Source organism: Armigeres subalbatus, chromosome 1 (genome assembly GCF_024139115.2).
Source record: "Armigeres subalbatus isolate Guangzhou_Male chromosome 1, GZ_Asu_2, whole genome shotgun sequence".
NCBI lineage: Eukaryota > Metazoa > Arthropoda > Insecta > Diptera > Culicidae > Armigeres > Armigeres subalbatus.
Genome location: NC_085139.1, coordinates 32,678,704 through 32,702,797, shown reverse-complemented (window position 1 = coordinate 32,702,797; position 24,094 = coordinate 32,678,704). Strand labels below are relative to the sequence as shown.

The following is a 24,094-nucleotide window of genomic DNA, read 5'->3' as shown; positions in this document are numbered from 1 at the left end:
TGGTTCCATTGTTGTAATTGAGCCTTGTGTAGTTGCAGTTTCTTCACTTGAAGAACCTTGTGTAGCAGGTTCTTGAGTAGTTTGTGTTTCGGATGATGAAGATGTTTGTGTTGTAGTGTCTTGTGTAGCTTGCGTGGTTGATGTTTGTGTTGCTGAAGCTTCTGTTGTTGTTACTTCAGATGAAATTGTTTGTGTTGTTGGGTTTTGTGAGGATGTTGTTTCCTCAGGTGGTGTTTGTGTAGTTGGTGCTTGTGTTGATGTGAATTCTTCAATTGTTTGTGTTGTTGTGGCTTGCGTAAGTGTTGACTCTTGATTGTTTGTTTGCTCATTGTTGTTATTAGATTGTTGATTGTTATTATTTGACGATTGGGCATTGTTTTGACCATTATTGGAGCTTTCATTGCTATTATTAGATTGATTATTGCTACCGGACTGACTACCTTGTTGTTGAGAGCCGTTTTGATTGTTCTCAGATGTTTGGCCATTTTGATTGTTGCTCGATTGATTACTCTCGTTACTTCCATTGCTACTGCTCGATTGATTGCTCTGATTATTCTGATTGTTGCTACTCGACTGATTGCTCTGATTACTTTCATTGCTACTGCTCGACTGATTTCCCTGATTGTTACTCGACTGATTATTCTGGCTACTGCCAGACTGATTATTTTGATTGCTGTTAGTCGATTGACTGCTCTGGCCACTGTTTGATTGAGTATTCTGATTGTTGGCACCTGACTGATTACTCTGGCTGCTACTCGATTGATTGCTTTGATTGTTATTCGATTCATTAGTCTGATTACTGCTCGACTGACTGCTCTGGTTATTGTTCGACTGATTATTCTGATTGTTTTGAGTGCTGCTGTTCGATTGATTATCTTCGTTGTTGCTGCTGGATTGATTGCTACTGCTCGACTGGTTGTTTGACTGATTACTCTGATTGTTATTACTTGACTGATTGTTTTGATTGCTTTGGCTACTACTCGACTGGTTATTCTGATTGCTTTGACCGCTACTGCTCGATTGATTATTCTGATTGTTGCTGCCTGACTGATTATTCTGATTGCTTTGATTGCTACTGCTCGATTGGTTGCCTTGGCTGTTGCTGCTTGATTGATTGCTACCACTCGACTGACTGCTCTGACTACTGCCCGATTGATTATTCTGATTGCTTTGACTACTGCTCGACTGATTATTCTGATTGCTTTGACCACTACTGCTCGATTGGTTACCTTGGCTATTGCTGCTGGACTGATTGCTACCACTCGACTGGCTGCTCTGATTACTGCCCGACTGATTATTCTGACTACTTTGACTACCACTGCTCGTCTGATTGCTCTGATTGTTGCTGCTCGATTGATTATTCTGATTGTTTTGACTGTTACTGCTCTGGTTACTGCCTGACTGATTATTCTGATTGCTTTGATTGCTACTGCTCGATTGGTTGCCTTGGCTGTTGCTGCTTGATTGATTGCTACCACTCGACTGGCTGCTCTGATTACTGCCCGACTGATTATTCTGATTGCTTTGACCACTACTGCTCGATTGGTTACCTTGGCTATTGCTGCTGGACTGATTGTTTTGACTACTGCTCGACTGATTATTCTGATTGTTGCTGCCGGATTGATTATTCTGATTGTTTTGGCTGTTACTACTCTGGTTGCTGCCTGACTGATTATTTTGATTGCTTTGACTACTGCTCGACTGATTATTCTGATTGCTTTGACCACTACTGCTCGATTGGTTGCCTTGGCTGTTGCTGCTTGATTGATTGCTACCACTCGACTGGCTGCTCTGATTACTGCCCGACTGATTATTCTGATTGCTTTGACCACCACTGCTTGATTGATTGCTCTGATTGTTGCTGCTCGATTGATTATTCTGATTGTTTTGACTGTTACTGCTCTGATTACTGCCTGACTGATTATTCTGATTGCTACTGCTCGATTGATTACCTTGGCTATTGCTGCTAGACTGACTGGTTTGATTACTGCCTGACTGATTATTCTGATTATTTTGACCACTGCTCGACTGGTTATTCTGATTGTTTTGACTGCTACTGCCCGACTGATTGTTCTGATTACTTTGACTGCTCTGGCTGCTGCTGCTACTACTACTGCTGCTGCTGCTGCTGCTACTACTACTACTGGACTGATTACTTTGATTGTTGCTCTGCCCGTTCTGGTTCTGGTTGTTTTGATTCCATTGATTGTTTTGGTTATTCTGATTGTTATTGCTCCATTGGTTGTTCTGATTCTGATTATTTTGATTGTTATTATTCCATTGATTGTTCTGATTTTGATTGTTCTGATTCCATTGATTATTTTGATTGTTGTTCTGATTTTGATTGTTTTGGTTCCATTGGTTATTTTGATTGTTGTTGTTGTTGTTGTTCCATTGATTTTGATTATTCTGATTGTTATTATTATTCCATTGATTGTTCTGACTGCTTTGACTATTCTGATTATTGCTACTCCATTGATTATTTTGACTGTTTTGACTACCCTGATTGTTGTTGTTCCATTGATTGTTTTGGTTGTTATTATTGTTCCATTGATTATTCTGATTATTATTATTGTTCCACTGGTTTTGATTGTTGTTGTTGTTGTTATTGTTATTCCACTGATTATTTTGACTGTTCTGATTATTCTGATTGCTGCTACTCCATTGATTATTTTGGCTGCTCTGACTGTTTTGATTGCTGCTGCTCCATTGGTTGTTTTGTCCATTTTGACTGCCCTGGTTATTCCATTGGTTATTCTGATTGTTGTTGTTCCATTGATTGTTATTATTCTGATTGTTTTGGTTGTTGTTGTTCCACTGATTATTCTGATTGTTTTGATTATTTTGATTCCATTGACTGTTCTGATTGTTCTGACTGTTTTGGTTATTCCATTGATTGTTTTGATTATTATTATTCCATTGGTTGTTCTGATTGTTTTGATTATTCTGATTGCTATTACTCCATTGATTGTTTTGATTATTCTGATTGCTATTGCTCCACTGATTGTTCTGCCCGTTTTGATTGCTCCATTGATTATTTTGATTATTATTATTGTTCCATTGATTATTAGAGGATTGTTGTTGATTCGACCATTGGTTCTGACCTTGATTGTTGCCACTGCTGCTTGAACCCTGATTTCCACTCGAACTGCTAGACGAACTACTTGAACTGTTGGAACTACTCGAACTGCTAGAAGACGAAGAAGAAGAAGACGACGACGACTGACCGTCGTCGGTTACGGTCGTCATGTTCTGATAGTTGCTCATGTTGTTGTTGTTGCTGCTGGAAGAAGAAGTGGAATTAGTCTGCACCCCGTTGGAGTTCTGCGAGCTGCTCATCGAGCTCATGCTCTGCTCCTGGGAAGCACTCGATTGGTTGTGACTCTCGGTGTAATCGTTGGCCGGTTTTTGGCGGCACCCTTCGACGGCATCCGCGTGGTTGCACGAATTGATTCGCTCGTCCCAGACCGTTCCGTCACCGCAGCGGAAGGGATACTTGGTGAAACCGCCTTGGCCGTTCGAAACGCAACGGTAGAACATCTGGCAGTCGTCCGGATCTCCGATGAAGCCATCGTCGGTGCACTGTGCATTATCTCCCGTCGTTGCTGGACGTTCTTCGGAGGGCGCTCCGGAGTTGTCAGAGTTGTTGCTGCCAGAGTCGTTGTCGTTGCCAGAGTTCGATCCCTGTTCTGGTTCGGCTGGTTGCTGCGATTCAGATGGTTGCGAAGCCTGTTGTGATTCAGTTTGCTGAGAAGCTGGTTGCTGCGATTCGGGTTGCGGCTGTTGTTGATCCTGCGACGGAGCGGGACTTCCATTGTCTACAGCGTTCTCATTCACATTGGATGATTCTCCGGTCATGGGGCCATCGAGTTCGTTGTTTTCGCCTCCGCATTCTGGACGTCCGGAGTCGCTCGGATGGACGCAGGTATTTTCGATTTCAGAATACACGGATCCAGGCCCGCAGCGGAATTTGTATGGCATCAGTTTGTCTCCTTCCTGTACGCATCGATAAAATGCAGCGCAGTCTTCCGGATCGGCTACGAATCCTTCTTCTTGGCACTGGAATTTGGCATTGGAACCTGTGGAAAAAGAAACAAAACGAGCGGGTGAGATGTGCGAATTTCTTCCGGCGTGAAGTGTGATTTCAATTAAGAGCAATTTGGGGTGCAGCTTCAAGTTTAAATTAAATAAGGTGAGTAACGCTTCGAAGAGTACATTAAAATAATTTCCTTTCCGGATGGGAGTTCCGTACTAGACCAATTCCAGTCAGTTGTTTGCAAAGCGAAGTACATGAGAACAACGGTGACATTGGCATATTCAAGGAAGTACAGAAAGGTGGATGCTACATTCCTCTGTTTTTGGAACAGATTTGAATTTTTTATTGCATTTATATTTGCTATAGTTAACATTCTGACAAAAAGATGGAGCATTCACTAACATAACTTATTTCTAAAATAATAAAAACAAATCTTAGGAAACGACATACTTCGGCCGAAACGTTCCATCACAGGAATGGTCTGAGCTTAGCTTTTGATTTATTGAAATACTGGAAACCGTTTGCATTTTTATAGTAACTATGTTATTATTTAAAATAGTAACACTTTACGGTTGATACGAATTTATTAAATCTAATTGTCCATTATCCTGAAATCGCCATTGCTTTTCCGCATGAGCGTGTGCATTCCAGAAACCGACCACACTGCCCGGACAAAACCGTGTATGTGCATAGGACGAACAACCTTGTTGGACGAAAATGGATCCGATGATGTAATCTTCGGTGCCGGCTTCCATGTGGATAAAGGTGTTCCATATTCTCGGTGCTCTTCGTACCCGCATCTAATCGTGCTAAACGTTAGCAGCATTGGAGCTTGGTCCCAGTAGTGAACCTAATGAGTTTTTGGCTCTTTTCGGCACTACCTGCAGGAACACCACACCAGGAACAAAAAATAAGCCGGAAACGGCGACAACAATAACAACAGTTCGTAAAAGGGCGCCATCCAGTCAATGGCCAAAGCCGGAGTGCAACAGCTGTAGTAAACGATAAGATTTAATTAGATTTTTTACCTCTATTTCGACACCATTTTGAGTCTCCGAAAATGGGAAAGATTTCACATGACTGATTGCGAGTTCACGCCTAGAAGTAGACTATCGATTCTGGATTGTAGAAAATGTCAAAAGATTTAAAACTAGGAATGCGTATCAGTATTCCGAAAAATCAGTTCGACTAGGAAGCTGTCACTGATGGAAATCAATTTCTGTCGTAGTTTCAATTTATTTATGATTGCTCTCAAGACTGTGGAATTGTTTTGACAATTCATCATCGACAAAACAAACTATCCTCCAACTCCATATAGAACAATTCCTTTATTGGCATGGTTTCCTGTTTTCCAGTGCGTCGTAATACAATTAAACTTGAGATGCCATCGAGAAAGTTCAGTTGAAGATGCTCAATCGACCTTTGCTGGCGCTGGCTGCTTGATCTACCCCAACATGGTGCTGCTGCTGCTGCTGACAACTGATAGATATCCGGTCCGTTTCTTTGAACGACGGACAAGCATGTGAGGCGGCTATGTAGGATGAAATCAATTTATAGCCAGAAGAACGCTTTAGATCCAATTACTTTACTGACCTATTGGCAGTAGAAGTATTTTGATTGATTTTTTTTATTTGATTCCAGTTGGGTGCACCTTTTCTGATCTGTTCATTTTCAAGAATTGATTCTATTTGCAAAAGCAAAGCACTTATAAATTCGTTGTGACAAACATTTTAAGAAGTGTCGCGAGTTTTTGAAGTCAGATGTCATGGGTCAGAATCGGCTGTAATATTATTGTTCATCAAGCTTACAGGAAGCCAAGTAGAACTTAATGTGCTACTAGCAGTTTGATGACTTGGAGAGGATGGAGGAAAGAAGATAGAAGAAAGTAGGAAGATCGAAGAAGGAAAAAGGAAAAGGAAGAAGGAAGAAAGAAGAAGGAAGAAGGAAGATATAGGATGGAAGAAAGAAGAAAAAAGGAAGGGTGGAGAAGCAAAAAGGCAGAAGGGAGAAGGTGGATGGAGTAAGAAAGAAGGACCACTCGTAAATTGAGGTAAGTTTTAAACTATTCGGCCAAACGGCATTCGGCCAAATGGCCTGACACCGTTTTGTTCTGCTTTGTGCGAGTGAGTAAATTAAAATGAACAGTCGCTCATTTTGAGCGATTGATTATTTTTTCTCGCGAAGGATGAACAATTCAACAAGATATGCTAATTTGGTATTGGAAACGACTGGAAATAGTTTTTATGTAGAAATTTTGGCTATCCCCGTCTTAAAAAACCGCTAATATTGTTGGTCGCATCACTTTCCATGGTGAATCCTGATCTATGTTGCTGATTATCCCACCCAGCTAACACGACTTCCTTCCCGTGGTAATAACCACACACTAACATTCCCTCCCTTTCCCAACTGACTGTTAGGACTTGGCCGGCGCCGTTATCGACCAACATTTGCGAGCTGCTGAAACGTGCCCTTCGAGAATAGATGGTAAATCCCAACCACTATTCACTTGGATCGAAGGATCAATTTGCACCAGTTCTGATCAATCACGGAGTAGCAACCATTGCACGATGGGCCACACCAGGAAATTAGGAGGAAAATATTATTTTCACCTTATAGATGATATTTTAGGAACAAAATGCCTTTAGAAAAGTCAAAGCTTATTATTTAAGCTTTATTTTGAGGTTTGTTTCAATAGGGTGGTCCCACTACATTTTGAGTTCAATTTTTTAATTTCTATATTCCTAATTTTCGCATTGTACGATGTTCTAGAAAGTTGTTCCTTATTTAATTGTGAGGCATTTTGCTGAAGAGACCATTGTTGTACGTCGTTTCTATCAACAACTTATGGTAATTTCAAATAATAATGTTAGGGTGACCCTAAAAAATTAATATTTTGATTGTAACTTTTTAGTTTTAGTTTTTAACGAAGTGACGTCTACTACAAAGTATTAGAGCATAAAAAAATGCACGTTTTAGTTAGCCATCCAAGTGAACACATTGGTAGATTGCAGAGATATCACTGTTTCTTGTGAAAAAATCCGTCATTTTCAAATGCCTGTATTTTTGAATGGGGGAAAAGGGGAATCCATTCCTCCGTGGGTTAGACAAAGGAAAGGCTATTTATTGCTCTGCATATTGTGGAATAGGGGAATTTAGGGGAATTTGAGGTTTTTCATCATTTAAAAAAAAATGGATTTTTGTACGAGGAAGTCAAAATGATCAGTTGTGACGTGTTGTTAAACAGAAAATTCCGCCCAATTCGTCAAAAACAAAATATTTGGAAGCGTACACTTTGCTAACACAGGAATATGGGGTGTGCGCCGCTGCCAACAGCGTCGCGTGTCGCTGACTAACATTTTTCCACAAATTGAAATTTGGTTAAACCGGTAAAATCTGTCTTGCTGATGATCAGGTGATTTGAATTAACAGTTAATAGCATATAATAGATACCGGATAGACTGATGTTCAGGATACACAAATGCCTTAAACACCGAAGGACAATTGAGCCCTTCATCATTGCAAGCTATTGAAAAAGACCAATAGATGTAGCGAAACTTCGGATCAGGTTAAATATAGCGTTTTAAGAGGCCAAAGCCAATAAACAATATATCGAGAGATTCCAGTCAATAACTACCTCAACTGGAAAAATTTCCTAGATTTCCGTAGGAAGATCTTCTCAATTAAGGGACGTGGAAATTTTGGTCAGCGGCACACGGATGTAGATATATCTGCTGTGGCGGCGCACGCCTCTATTCCCGAATTAATAAAGTGTGCGCTTTTTGATTACTTATAAACATTTTGTTTTTGACGAATTGGGCGAAATTTTCGGTTTTACAACACTTCTAGGAATAATCATTTTGATTTCCTCTGTCTAACCCAGAGAGAAATGGATCCCCCCTTTTCCCCCATTCAAAAATACAGTCATTTGAAAATGGCGGATTTTTTTTTCAAGAAAAAAAATGATATCTTTGCAATCCAACAATGTATTAACTAGACCTGTGCGCCGGTTATATACTCGGCGGCGGCGGCGTAGTGGTCACTTTTGCCTTGGCGGCGGCGGCGCGCCGTTGGTTTTTATCGGCGGCGTGAACCGGCGTGAATGAAAAAATCATTGGCTAAAAAATCAATTTTAACGCGGATTTTTGAATTCACGTGGATTTGATTCACACGATACGAATCGCCCGTATGCAAGTCGACTTCAGTGGATTAAATTTGTAATATTCTATGTTTGTCGATCATCAAACAGTACATTCCATAGTAAATTACCAGCGAAACTAGTACCTATGTTATTTAAATTAAAACTATTTTATTATTCTCTGATTTTGATGAATCAAAATTTAAAAACGAATCCTGCTTCACTTTTCGTAACCCTTGAGCAGTATTGAGAATTAGACTTCGGTGTCAAAGGGCTAATTTGTTAATATTTTTTTTCCAAAAGTTTTCCTAATTCCGAATTATTATAAACTCCAGTCGATTTACATCTCAATATATCTAAATTTCAGAAAAATACTAACTACTATTCTTTGAGTTACATATACAATTGGACAATGTTTAAGCGGCTGCATATCTAGTATATTTAGAAAATTTGCAGTTCGTTCACCTGCTGTGACCCTTGGATAATGGAAGGGTATTCACGATGAAATCCACTAATGACAACCGCAACTCCCCACCTTGCGTTCTTGTATGCACAAATCTCAATAGATGATCAACATAACTAAAATGAGCTCTGGCTGAGTAAGGCTGGGGCACGATGACCAACCAAATTGAATATTTTCCTCAAAAGTTGGTAAAATATGACAAAAAAGTTCTTGGTGGAGTTTCATTAGAAATTCCTTTGTAAAACCCTATGGAAACTGCGGAAATTCATATTGGCATTTTTTTTCAAAAACCATTAGAGTAGAGTGGGGCAAGAGTACGCACTTAGTTTTCAATCGAACATGAAGACCTTATCTGCCCATGATTTCATAGTTGACGTAACAACCAGCGTAACGTAACAACGTAACAACGGGGATTTTTGCACTATTACATCATTTGAATGGTTCTGTAACAAGTGTGCAAGCAGTTACCGTTTTCATGTATTGGCCAAACCTTGTTCCAACCAAATTTTAAGCAAAAATGGTTCCAATTCCTATTTTAAAATACCCGAGTAGACGAGGATTAGAAGTAAATCAATCGTGATTAGATTGCAAAATGATATATGGGCCTGATTCATATGTAGGATATATAAGCACAACATATCAGACGACAATATCCAAATTTGCTCTGAAATATCATGAAGTTATCAGTTAATGGTATTTGGAAGAAGTGATTAATATCTCGAGCTATTAGTTTGTTTTTATCCATAACACATCTTAATATTTAAATTACACTTCGGTGCATTTTTCGGATATTTTTGCCTGCTCTTTTGACTCTTACATCAAAGTCCATATCATGTTTTATAATTCAGTTCTGTCCGGGTAAGGTAATGAAAAACATGAATAAGAATTGCATTACAATTGTAAAAACTAAAATAACAGCCGTGGAATATATTAGGATCCTTCCCGGTAAATGTGCTCGAAATATACATACCAATATTATCAAGCTGAGGTACAAATAAAAAGCCATTTAACACGCACTAATTCTTATGTGTTAAGTCCTCAGTGGCAGACCTCTCCTGTCACGCAAAAAATGAAGCTAGATTTTGGTTCTGATATGCACTTTTAGAAAATACCCATAAATTACTACACTTTAGAGGAGGAATGGGGATTTAGATAAGTGTGATTTCCCATACACAATTTTGATATGCTTCTAAAAAAAGTGTGACACAAATGGCTAACCATTGCGTTACCCGAGTTAGACAAAAGTGGTTGCAGCAACTTGATTGGGACTGAATCTGGTCACATATAAATTGCAGTGGCTCATGGGGAACATGTGTGCTGCTAGGGTACATAATTAATGGATTTTCATTCTTCTTTTATATTATACTTCCTTTTGAATGATCGCGATTGTCTTAAATCAAAACTTTTGGCGACAATATTTAGCAAACAAACATTATTTTATTGATACAAAAGAATGTAAACGTTTATCTCCAGAGCTACACCTCGATGGATGAAAGCTTATTTTGTCGGATTATACCGTGGATTTCACAAGAAATGTTTGCTTTGGCAGGAACTTGCATATTAATTTTTGATTACAAAATCAGTTACGCCCAATGTTAATAAATACTAAGGTATGGAAATCCATATATTGTGTGCGTGCCTTTCGTGTATGGCGAAAAATCTTTCACTACTACATTCAAACGTGCTCCCATAAGAAGCCGTGCAAATATGTACGTCACCATTTGCTGTTTACATTTTCCATCATCTACTAATACACTTGCATTTGGTCTTCTTCCTCACCTTCTATTTAGTCTCATTGAGTTACGCCCAAATAATAAAGTAGTCTTGGAGTACGACAAAGTAAAACGAAAACCTATGTTGTGCTTAATTAGTGGATTGTGAATGTCGAAAAAATATGAGACAGGTTTTTGCTCCATATTGCAGCAGGTAATGGATGTACGTCAACTTATGCGATCAAATGACCATTTTTCCAAAAACAATTATCGCCATAACTCGAATGTTTCCGAACTAAACGTGAATATTTTTTCATGGAGCATATGTATAACCGTACGAAGAATCCATATCCCCAAAAAAGTGTGTTTTGGTCATTTTGGCTTATACGTCAACTAAGTGATCATGGGCAGTTATGAAACCAGCTTCTGCATATCAAATCAATGTCGACGATATGTATACTCTTCCTTTATGTTACCCAGTGGAAAAAATAATGCAATTAATTAAATTCGTTTGAGCAGAACCCTTATTGCAAGACACCTAAAAAACGCACTCTTACTCTACACCGGTGGGGTAAGAGTGCGTATTGGGTGGGGTAAGAGTACGCACTTTTCCAATCATGTGTTTTAAGTATTTATTAACACAAATAAGATCTAATAACATTTAATTGATGTTTACTGAAAGTATATTATGGAATGTTTAAAGATTACGTAACTCTGAAAGAGGGAGGGGTCCTAGAAATGTGAACTTTCATACGAAAAAAATATTGTAGGGGTATTCACTAAACGGCGTAGGTTGCTGCGTATCTGTTTATAGAAATGTTTCATAGGCGATTTGAAATATGTCCCTTGTGATTGTGTGTGAAACATTTCTATAATCAGATACGCAGCAACCTACGCTGTTAAGTGAATACCCTTTGAGTTTTTTAAATACCAAAAAACTATGGAGGTAAAAATATATCAGGTTTCGCGTGGCGTAAACAAAGGAATTTTCCTTAAAGAAAGTCCACTAATTACGTATCGCAAAATTTGGCCATTTCATCGCCCCTCCCCCTATCTTAAAATGTTTGTATGAATCCTCTAAATAATTGCATGGATCGTCATACACCCCTCCCCCCCAACTAAGCGTTGCGTAATTTATGGATGTTGCTTTATATAAAATGCAATAATCATTTAGATGAAATTGTGTTTTCAGACTATGTTTAGATGTAAAACAATACCTAATACAATTTCATGATTTCGCTTCAGTGCTTTGTTCGCTAAGTCGCTTCTAACACCAAATGACTCCAGCTTAACTTCTGAATGAAAACTTAATTAATGATTTTCGATTTTTATCCATTTGTTCATTGTTGTGGATCTTTATGCTTCAGAAATGTCTTATTTCGGCCGAAGATACGGGTTTGACATCAGAACTTGAAGATTCATATGCGTACTCTTGCCCCACAGGTTCCTGCGTACTTTTACCCCACAGCCCCAAAATTTATAAATTAATGGTTTTAACCTCTTGGAAAACCAACCCGATTGATGTTCTGCACAATAAAATACTCTATACAATAGTTTATAGAAATGGTATAATGTTCACCTGCAGAGCATAGAATATTCATTTTCATGGAGCCACTTCAGTCCGAATTTTGACAAACATCGCATGATTATTCAAAACATAGAATGAAATAGTCAGACGACTACTCCACGAACTCATTCATTCGACTGTCACTGAATGTGTTTACTTTGTGCAGAAAAAACATAATTAGCATTGTTTATATTGATGTTTACCGTTGAAAGTGCCTCACGGATGCAAATCGGATTCAGTTTCATGTAATTTATCACACTCACTCATTTAAAACGTGTTTAGATTTCAGATAATTAATCAATTTGTAGAATGTGCATAAATATTCAATGACTAATATTCAATCGAATATTGACAGTCCAGTGCCGACTATGAATGCGTCTGAGAGTGAGCAGACAAGTGAAGAAAGGTGGACTTCAGCAAAAAAAATCGATTATTTTACACTCTGTTCACCTGATTGAACGTATATATGGTAATGAAATACTAGTTGTGGAAACACAATTATTTTTAGCAAAAATATTTCTAAAATAAAAAATTATCCTACTTCATATCTCCCTTGTTGTTTATTCAAATCGTTTACAATTACACATGACAATAGTTGGTCAGAATACCTGTCAAACTGATGCAGTGCTGCTAGTTTATCTTTTTTTATAACTTCAAAACATTGAAAACGTAGTCTTACCCCACGCGCACTCTTGCCCCACTCTACTCTAAGGTTCTCGTTGGGAAATTCCTTTAGTAAAACCACAGGTAAAACTATAGAATATTCTTTTAGGATTTCAATCGGAAATATATTAAGGTATGAAATAGTTTCCGAAAGAATTCATAAAACAATTTCCGGAAAAATTGCTGAAAATATCTTCGAAGGAGTTCAGAAAGGACTCTCCGAGAGAAGAGCGAAAAGAGTTTATAAAGACATTCCTGTCAAAATTTTTGAAGGAATTTTCGAAAGAACTTAGTGTAAAAATACTTCGTCCGAACTTGACCAACTTCACTATTAATCCCACGACTGACTACACACAAATCACACCAAGGAAATACAAAATCGAACTAGCTTGTTTGTTTGCATACACGCAGGCCTTGCTTATTATGTGTATAGGAATTTTATAATTTTGCCCGGTAGCACCGACTTCCAAAATAGTTTAGAAGAAATTCCCGCAGAAAAATCAGAAAGAATCTTTTCAGTAAATTTCGAAAATTACCCGTATAAATTCCCAAGGAATTACTTAAGGTAGTTCTGACAGAATTCCTATGGGAATTTAAGGAAAAGTTGTCAAAGAACTTGCTAAGGAACCCCTAGAGGAATTTCTAAAAAAATCCAACGTTTTTTTTTTCTAAGAAAAATCCGAAGGAATTCCTAAAATAATCCTCCATATTAATTTCCGAAGAAATTCCTAAGCAAATTTTCAAAAACTAAACATATTTCCGAAGGAATCTGAAAATGAATTTCTGAAGGAGTTTTTAGAGGAATTCTAAAATATACGAAATTTCCAAAATAACGAACATTAACGAATTTCCTAAGTTTTTTATAAACAAGGAATAGGTGGAGGAAATTCTGACGTAATTCCTGAGGTAAATTTTAAGGAAGATCCGAAAGAGTTTCCAAAGAAGTTTCTGGAATTCGTTTTTGTAGAACTTTTTGAGCCAAGTTCCTAGGGAATTCCTTAACGAATTTTCAAAGGAATCTCTGAAAGAAATTGCGAATAAATTACTGGGGAAAAATCCAAAGGAATTCTTGAAGAAACCTAGGAATTACATCAGAAATACCAGTAGGCATTTTCTCTGAAATTCTATTAGGAATATCTTCGTAATTTTCTTTGAGAATTCCTTGAGGATTCTATCATAAAATCCTTCAAAAATACCTTTATGGATTCCTCTGGAAATTCCTTTAGGAATTCTTTAGGGAAGTATTTTACCTTCAAAAACTCTTTTAGAAGTTCCTTTAGGAATTGTTTTCGAAAATCCATTCAGGTTTTTTTTTGAGAATGCCTTCAAAAATTGATTTGGAAATTCCTGCACTAAGCCCAACACAAATTTCTTCAAAATCGCCTCCCAAAATTAATTTTGGAACTCCTCAAGAATTTCATTTCTAAAATAATCAAAAAAATACCGCCCGGAATTCCATCGGATATTCTTCCAGGGACTTCTTTCAAAGATTATTCGAAAAACCTCCGAGATTTTCTTCAGAGATTTCTCCAGTTTTTTTTCTTATTCCTTAATTATTAAGGAATTTTCGGAGAAATTTAGTAAGGAATCTCCGAAGGAATACCTAAATTCCGAATTCCTAAATAATCTCCTGAGGATTAAAAAATAAACTTTCGGAGGAATATCTGGAGGAATTATCAAATAAACTTCTTGATTTATTTTAAACTAATTTCTGGAGTATTCTTCGAAGGAATTCATAAATGAATGTTTAAACGATACTTCTTTGAATATTCTCAGAAATTCCAGGATTTGACTAGCTGGAGATTAGTGACTCATCTAAATAAAGCTTAAACCAACAGCCGTCGAATTTGGTCAAGAAATTCTACAGCATGAAATGAGTTATAACACTGTAAATGTCAATAAATGTCAAGCTCAATTCCTTTAATATTTGGGAGGAAGTGGATGTGGCTTGTGTTTATTTTGAAAAGAAAAAAATAATTTAGAATTAGTGATGATCAGATGAAGTGGAAGAAAATTATCAAACTTACAGGCCTTAGTTAGAACAACAATGCAATGACATTCAAATCACACGGAATACTAGATTTCTCACAGATAAGGCAAGAGGACAAGGATTGCATCCATGGATTCAATCATCTCCTGTCATCTCTTATAGAAAAGCAATGCTTGCCAGGATTGGGATCAATTGCGGGAGTGAGATTGGTTTCGATCCCATTTTTTAAATCCCAGCCGCCTAATATTATTATATAAAATAATCATAACAAATGATGGAAACGACGTACAACAATGGTCTCTTCAGCAAAGTGCCCCACAATTAAATAAGGAACAACTTAAGTAATAAGACTTTGCTGAAGACATTTTCTTCCTAAAATATCATCTTTGAGGTGAAACTAATTTTTTCCTCCTAATTTCCCGGCGTGACCCATCGTGCATTATACCATCGTGTACAGTCAATCTAAGCTAAGCTAAGGGTTCTCACGCAAAGTAATTTTTTTTGTGGAGTTGTGTTTCCAGAGTCGAATTTCGAAAGGAGTATTTCGATTATTATATACATCTCGCGCTTAGTTTGATAGGGGCGTTACTGTATTGATCGATTTCTAATCGTCGATGTTTTCTTTTTATTATTGTATCGAATTGACATAGCTTGTCGATGATTTAATGGTTTGGTGTGATAAAGGATGATTGTATCTTGCACCAAAATCAAGAATCACGGTTGTAGCTTTTGAAACAATTTGAAACAAAATATAAAATCGATTAAGAGAAATCGATCAATACAGTTACGCCCCTATGAAACTAAGCGCGAGACATATATTCAGAGCCGCCCTTCTCTTACTAAGGGAAATAAAAAGCGCAAATTTTACATTCAGAAAATAAACAAACGTAATTATTTTTCTCCAGAACCCACGCCTTGCGAGACTCTAGTCTACGAAAAAAACTCCTACTTTGAGCTGGGTAGGCTGTTGACCGGAATCACCATTGGAACTTTTCAGGTCAGGGGGCCCACCTTAGCCGAGCGGTAAAACGCGCGGCTACAAAGCAAGACCATGTTGAGGGTGGCTGGGTTCGATTCCCGGTGCCGGTCTAGGAAATTTTCGGAATGTAAATTGTCCCGACTTCCCTGGGCATAAAGCCTCATGATATACGAATGCAAAAATGGTAACCTGGCTTAGAAACCTCGCAGTTAATAACTGTTGAAGTGCTTAATGAACACTAAGCTGCGAGGCGGCTCTGTCCCAGTGTGGGGATGTAATGCCAATAAGAAAAGGATGAAGAAGAAGAAGAAGATCAAGAAAAATCCAACGCTGCAGAGAGTCTTTCAATTGTTTGGAGACACCATTGGGCCTAGTTAGGTTAATGAAACCCAGCTCTAAAGTGGGTTGGTTGACGTTCGGAATCGCTGTCAGTCCAAAGCATATTATGAAAAATTCAAAAATCTGGTTTGGCTTGGTTGTTCATTTGAAAGAACTAATAATCTTAGTTAGGCCAATATTAAAACTCCAATCTGGAGTGAGTTAATCGATGGTCGGAATCACTATGATCAAGTTGGTTGGTAAGGTTGATAGAAGAAATCGCCATCGAATCTATTCGAGTCAAGAAAAAACCATTCTCCGGAATGTGTCTGACAGTAGTTTGGAACCACTACTTGACCTAGTTGGGACAATATATTTTATAAAACCCAAATCTGCATTGCCCATGATTTCATAGTTGGATCCACACAATATGGGTAACTTCATGATTTTCAAATAACTTTTAAATTATAGTACACTCAAATTTGTTTCTTGTTTAACAAACCACCCGGTTCCGAAAGTCCCTGAAAACCCAGAGAAGCAAGCAAATAAGAAATATGTTTACATATTCTTACCTTAGACTTTTAAATTAACTCATAGTCGATTAAGTTATTAAATTACAACTGAGTAATAAAATTGTTCTATTCCTCATAGATTAAGGATTGATTTTGGCGCCCCCTGAAGACTGGCGCTCTTGGCGGGGGCCAACCTGTCCAACCACACGCTATGTCGCTGCATATATTGAATACTGGGGGGTCACCAGTTAGCCTTGGGGACAAAGGCATAGGATTACCAATCCGAAGATGGCGTGATTGATTCTCGGTTCCGGTCTAGGATGTGTTTGGTGGAAAGCAATCTCGACACATTTAGTATAGTGTATTCATTGTCATTGCCACACAAGATACATACTCATAGGAAAGTTATTAATGAATGACTAATGAAATGCCAATAGAATTGTTGAAAAGCAGGCCAAGTTCCAGTTGAAATGTAGAGTAATGGAAGATATTGAAAACTTAATTTCTTATTAACATCATTCAAATGCTAGGGGGGTCCCGTAGCGTAGTTGGCTACACGTTCGCCTTACAAGCGAGTGGTCATGGGTTCGATTCCCAGCCCCTCCACCAAACCCTCGTCAGTCGCCGGATCCGCAGCCCATACGGTGGCATTCTGGGGTGCACGCCTTACCGTCACGGCTGCCTGATGACGACTGACAACTTGTTCTTCTCGGAGGCATTCCTCCAACGTTACCCGGATAAATGGCAACCGAACAATGCAACGATCAATGGATACACGACATGGACAAACGGACACAATGGACTCACGATGAGATGGACAAGCAACGACAACAATAATGATAATGGAGAAATCTAAAAATAGATTCTGTGTGGATTCTGGCAGCAGAATGCCACAGTAGATCTCGGCACAGTAGCGGTTAAGTAACACAGAGTGCCTACCAAATAAAGAAAGGAATAAAAAAAAAATCATTCAAATGCCGGTTGCAGAATTGATGGACATTTTTATTAGCAAATAATAATTATCAAAATTGATAACCATTTGTAAACGAGCAATGAGAAGTGTCCTTTTCAAACCACAACACTTCTCACTTTGCTTATTCAGTCAACCGCCAGTCAACGAAGTGTAATCCAATTCAATCCGACCAGCTGACTGTGGTTAAACTTGTGAACCACCATCACGCCGCAGCCGCCTGAAGATCGTCATTGCCTGCTCAGAAGTCAACGACGGCGACGGCGACTACTCACAACCTACTGATTCCGTTTAATCCACCACAAAACAGTCCATAAATCAGCTCATCGACGGAGGAGTTTATTAATCTTGTGTAAGAGTGTTCATAATGGGAAACACGATAAGCTTAATTTGATGTCATCCGTCTTTTTTGTTGCGTTGGCTGACAGTCTTCTTGCTTGGCTCTTCTCTCCGAAGAGAAATGTCCTCCTTCAACAAGGCTAGCTGAGCAAAATACCAACTGCTGCAGGTTCAAGGCTGTACTCGTTCCGTTCAAAGTATCTCCTTTAGTAGGCATGCCGTGGAACATAGCTGACTGCTTGGCTATAGCCAAGCTCAAGGATCAAACCATAGCCATATCAGTTTCCCCCACGGGAGGATTGAAAAAAAAATCGTACTAGTGCAGACAGCTGGGATAAAGACGTGTCCCAACACCTAACAGGCTCGACGAGATTAGAGATTGATTAAAACATTTTAATTTGCATAAATTTACACCTCATCTATGAGCCGGCCACGCGGGGAGACCCCTCTGGCTCGCAGCGGACGACCGAGCCCGGGAAAAGCCGACGGGTGGGTAATCGAGCTCATTGCCTCCAAATGACAGCCGTTAGATAATAATGCAGCGAGGCAACCCACACAATCACCTGAGAGGCTGAGGTCGCACGGCAGCGCGGACGGAGCTTCAGCTTCGCGGCACCGCAACCGCCCGAAAAGCGGCAGAGAAGAGAAGCACAAGATTATGATAGTGGTGACGACGATGATGATGATGATGAGGATGATGTTCGCCACTGGGGAGAACTTGATTTGCAAAGTGGTTTGTTTTGATCCGAACGAAACCTTTTCCAGTTCACCCGACCCGACACGGCCGGGCTCATCCCGTCAGAGCTTCAAGCAAAGACAGAACCATGCCTAACAAGTTTATAAGCGTTCCTCACTCTGCCTTCTGCGGCGGACGACGGAACCGGTGTGTAAGCACCGATCATTCATCACCGTTTGTCGGATCGTTTGGTTTTTCTTTTACGCCTATTTACATCTTCCCCGGAGGCAGAAATGGATGAGTGTCATTCATGTGGGCCGACACGAGTACGACGACGGGGTTCGCTGCCAGGTTGGAAGGGGGTTTGCATTACTTATTTGCATGCATCAAAGTTCTGGAGGGCTCGTCCGGCAGCGAGGGTTGGAAGTGTCTTTTTCACACTGGGGCTATGGCGTACAAACTAGTCTGGGAGAGAAAATTGTAATTTATTATCTGTATCAGGTTGCTCGTCGTATGGGATGACGTTTTTAATTGAATTCTTAAGGTAGTCCTTGAGGTGGGATAACAGTCATTTAGAGCAAGCTGCAATTAGATTTCCTGATACAGCGTTCCTGTAGGAAGCACGTTAATGGTTTCGCATAGTTTGGACGTTGGATGTATCCGATATAATGATAAGTTTTATTTTTAAATTTGTAATAATTATAATTAAATCTTTTCTTCCTTCTTTCCCAGGCAGAAGTAAAAGACAAACTAATAACATTTTTATGTAATAACACAAAATAACATCGCAATAACAAATTGTCGTATGATATCAAAATTTTAAATATGTTATTAGGGAAGAACCGAACATCACATAAAGAACAAATTTTGCTATTATAGCAAATTTTGTTATGCATTTATGATTTGGAACTTCAGCATACCAATAATAACTGATTATGATATTTTCTTTTTTGCAAATATTCTGTTATTGTGTTATTTATGAGCTATTGTATGTTATTATTTTTGCTATTTTGTAACAATGTTTGTGATTAGTTTTGCTATTTCAGGAGCTATATCAAGCAAACCAATATCAGATTTTGCTATTTAGCTATTCGTAATGGTAAAAATTGTCATTTTTCTGCTGTTTTCTTCTACCCGGATTTGTTATCCCAAATGAGTTTTTGTGCATGTAATCTATTTGTTCTTCTATTATTTCTACGTTCCGGAATAATAGCTAAAGGTCGTTTGTCCGAAAAGGTTACTTGGCCCAGCACACGCGTGAAGAACTAATTTCTAATTGATAAAATTCACGAAAATAAAGACCGAATAACTTGGCCAAACAGCTAATTTAGTCGAATGGGTCATATCCGAAAACTCTATATCCGAACAAATTTTACGACCAAGAATAAACATTCGACCAAATAATTCGTTTGGCAAAATAATCTATTTGAGATTAAGTCGAACATGAACCAATTAGCCAATGTGGTCCACACTAGATAAACAAACAAATCGAAAATGCCAAATGGTGATTTTCTTAGTTAGAAATGTTGTGTACTTTGCATCTGTCCTTTTTCAAGTATGTCTTCCCGGGCAGAAGCCATGAACAGAATAACAAAACATGATGTGGACTTGATTGTTATAAGAGATAAAAGAACATGCAACAATATCATAAATTTGCACCGAAATATCTTTTAAATATCAAGATATGCTATGGATAAGAACAAACTAATGGCACATGCTATTGATTACTTATTACAAATAGCATAACTTGATCTTGTCATAACATTTCAGTGAAAATATTAATATTGTCGTCTGATCTTTTATCTCTTATATCAATCATGTCCATAACTCATTTTGCATAACTTATCGACATTTGATATTATTAAGCTATTTTCGTCTACTCGGGTTCATATCCCCATGACATACTTTACCATTTAGCGTTAGCATCGATTTCTCGCTTAACTTTTCAAAAGTAAGTAACATTTTTTCATGAATTAATTTGAATACTGCAATCAATAGCTTCCATGTTGTTCTGTTGATTGCGCTATTCAAATTAATTCATGAAAAAAATGTTACTTAGGTCCTTTTGAAAAGTTAAGCGAGATTTGTCTGATTGTACTCCGTTTGGAATGATGTTGTTTGCTATTACGGCCGTTTGACATAATGTTCGTTTGGCATAATTGTTAGCTTTGTGATTGATTCTACCATGAAACATTGGACGCATGATTGTTCGACGCAGCAAAAGAAGAATAAAGAAGATTCCTGTAAAAACAGAAATATTCAAATGTTGTCACATCTACTAGCAAGATAAATCTTCTTTGAATTCATTTGACTTAGGTGGTTAGTTTAATTTTCCATGAAAGGAAAACCTGCCAATTATGCATTACTTCATTAGTTCTTCTTCTTTTTCTTCGCTGGCTCTACATTCCAACTTAGTATTTTCTCAGTTATTAATTGAAAGCTTTTCTACACCCACCATGGCAAGGATATGTACCTTGTGTAGCAAGTACAACAGATACACTATGCCCACGGTTTTAGAAAGTTTCCAACCCAAAAACATCCTTTTCCCGACCGAGAATCGAACTCGCCATCTCTTGATTGGCAAAATCGATTGCTCGCAAGGCTACTAGACTCCCCAATTTTATGCGTTCTGAAAAACATTTTTTGAAAAGGAATCTCATCTGCCCATACATGAAGACATGACTTCTATTTGACGATATTATTCACCATCGGCACCATATGCTTCATATCCTACCTTATCATCAGCTGGGTAACTGCACTCTTCGAAAGAAGGGATCATATCCTCTCTTGTCTTGTGCCAAGCAAATACATCCCTCAGCAAGAGATTATATCTTCCTGTGCCTTAAACAAAGCAAATGCCTGAATTGGAAGAAGGAGTATTATTATCTCTTGCCATTTGCCGGGAAAATGTTTTCCTTGGAAGAATGGATCATATCTCTCCTTGCATTAAACCGGGGAAATGATTGTATTGCAAAAATAAGTCATCCTCGCTAGCCATCTGTAGGGCAAATGCATCTCTCAAAGAAGGGATCACACATCCTCTTGCCTTCTACCGGGCAAATGCATCTCTCAAAGTACCGTCGTGTGGGGCTTCTTTTGACAAATCGGGGACTACTTTGGACATTTTGAAACAAGAATTGTAACGTAAATTACTAGCAAATCGCCATTATTACCATTCGGGTATCTTGTTGATAGTTGAATGCTTACTTTTTGTTTTAAATTTGGTATTATTTTTGCTTAATTTTTTCAGAAAATCCAAAATCCAAAGTAGCCCCTGAAGTCAAAAGAAGCCTCGCACGACGGTAGGGATCATGTCTCACCTTACCCCTAACCGAGCAAATGTCTAATTCGAAAGAAGGAGTCATATCCTCTTTTGTAATTTGTCAGGCATATGGCTGTACGACAAAAGGTCGAAGGTCAAAAGGTCAAAGGACAAAAGGTCGAAGGCCAAAAGGTCGAAAGGACAAAAGGTCGAAGGGTCAAAATGTCGAAGAACAAAAGGTCTAAAGGGAGAAAGGTGCTTCGTTCTTATTTTTTCTCCCTTTTACCTTCTATTTTCTTCTTTATTTTTCCTTCCTCGTTCTTCCTTCTTGATTCATATGCTTCCTTCCATCCATTATCCTTGCTTCTTTTTTATTTCTTGCTTTTTTCCTCCTTCTTCCTTCCATATTTCACTTCCCTTTTTGACCCTTCCTTCGGAAGTGTCTATAATTTCACTTTGTATGCGTTACGCAGGTGTGTTACGCATTAATCTATCAAGAAATCTCGTGAATTGTTAAATAAAATGTATGGTATTTAAAACAAATTCACTTTGACATTGAAAATATAATTATAACAAATAATATGACATGGAATTATGCCTATTTTTCTGATTTGTTTCAAAGAAACAAATGATTTTAATTGAGGAACATATAGAAGCATGTACAAAAAAATCTTCTCAGAAAACCAAAAAACGTAAAAATTGAAAGGGATTTCAAAAATTTCTTCAGTGGAAGCTAGATAGCAAATGTGAGCATGTTTTGAGACACTAATAGACAACTTGTATGCATGTATGTGTGCGTATGTGTGCATATTCTGAAATTTACTACCATAAACATCTCGCTCATTTTTAAGGTATTGAACAAGTTTCGTTTTACCAAATTAGGCATCCATAAGGCAAAATATATGTTATTATTGAACGCTATTGAGTTTCGCTCGGATCAATGACTGATTTAGTTAGTTCTGGATTAATTAATATCGAGCTCTCTGGAAATTACGAGTACAATATATGCAACCAGCGCACATTGGGCCTCGCCGTAAAATTAGGAGGAAAAAAATATTTTCACCATAATGATAATATTTTAGGATCAAAGTTTCTTCAGCAAAGTCAAAGCTTATTATTTAAGCTTTATTTTGAAGTTTGTTGCAATAGGGTGGCCCCACTACTATTTGAGATAAAATTTTTAACTTCTATATTTCTAATTTTAGCATTATACGATGTTCTAGAAAGTTGTTCCTTATTTAATTTTGAGGCACTTTGCTGAAGAAACCATTGTTGTACGTCGTTTGTATCATTTGTTATGATAATTTTAAATAATTATGTTAGGGTGATCCTTAAAAATCAGTATTTTGATTGTAACTTTTTAGTTTTAATTTTTATCGAATTGACGTCTTCTACAAAGTTTTATAGCATACAAAAATGCACGTTTTGGTTATATAACCAAGTAAATTCATTGGTGGATTGCAGAGATATCTCTGTTTTTCTTGAAAAAATCCGTTGTTTTCAAATGCCTGTATTTTTGAATGGGGGAAAAAGGGGGATCCATTTTCCCCAGGTTTAGACAGAGGAAGGGGGCTGTCCACAAACCACGTAGACCGAAATTTCCCTTTTCCAAACCCCCCCGTCCCCCCTAGTAGACTTTCATAGACTTTTCCGAAACCCCTCCCCCTACCCCTGGAAGTCTACGTAGACTTTTCCAAATTTTACAAAACCTCCTATGTGATTGGAAAAATATGGAAATCAACCACGTTTTAAGCAATTCAGCTATTCAATTCTATTTCCATGTAAACATTACAACAAAGTTCGTATTTCAAACATAATAAAATCAAACTGAACGAAATCCAACAAAACGAAAATCAAATTGAAACGAAATCAAATTTAATCCTCTGCTCATAACTTCTGAAATCAAATCTTAAAGCCAATTAATTTAATTACTGTTGAATTCAATTCCTCCTAGAGGTGTGCGCCATCATCGCCGACAATTTTGCATCGGCGCGCCACTGATAAAATCTGTCACGCATCTGACCTATCATTCTCAACGCCGGTTAAAAATTAGGAAAACCGAAGAATTTTAATAATTTGGAAATATTTCGAGTTAAAATTCCGACAATGTCAATTCTACATTCCAATAATTTTTGCGTGGAAATTTCGTAAAATTCCCCATTTGATAACCTTGAAATACTCCAAAGAACTCTCCGAGATAATTCCGATGCTTTTCTTGAAAATTCCATGCAATATCTCGCTGAATAATCATCTGTTGAAATCACAAGATTTTTCTTCTAAGGTTGTGAACCATTCCAGCGATTCGTTTAACTTTAAGTTAAAGTTTGACAGTTCGATGGTTATTTCTCTGTGGTTAAAATTAACCCTGCTCCGGAGCATGGTTAGATTTGACAGTTCGATAGTTAAACTTTCTTCACGAGAAAATTGGCGCCAATTCTATTTTGTTCCAAATAACTATCAATCTGTCAAAAC

At 37.9% G+C, this 24,094-nt stretch overlaps 1 protein-coding gene across 1 annotated transcript in view; it reads right to left on the bottom strand.

Annotated features, from left to right (window-relative positions):
* LOC134223561 (hornerin-like) overlaps positions 1-24,094 on the bottom strand; it is a 530,228-nt gene that overhangs the window by 6,519 nt on the left and 499,615 nt on the right. The window contains exons 4-5 of the mRNA XM_062702746.1: positions 2,030-4,079; positions 57-1,933 (exon numbers count right to left, since the gene is read on the bottom strand). Coding sequence (XP_062558730.1) covers positions 57-1,933; positions 2,030-4,079 — 3,927 coding nt within the window. The remainder of the gene's footprint in view (positions 1-56; positions 1,934-2,029; positions 4,080-24,094) is intronic.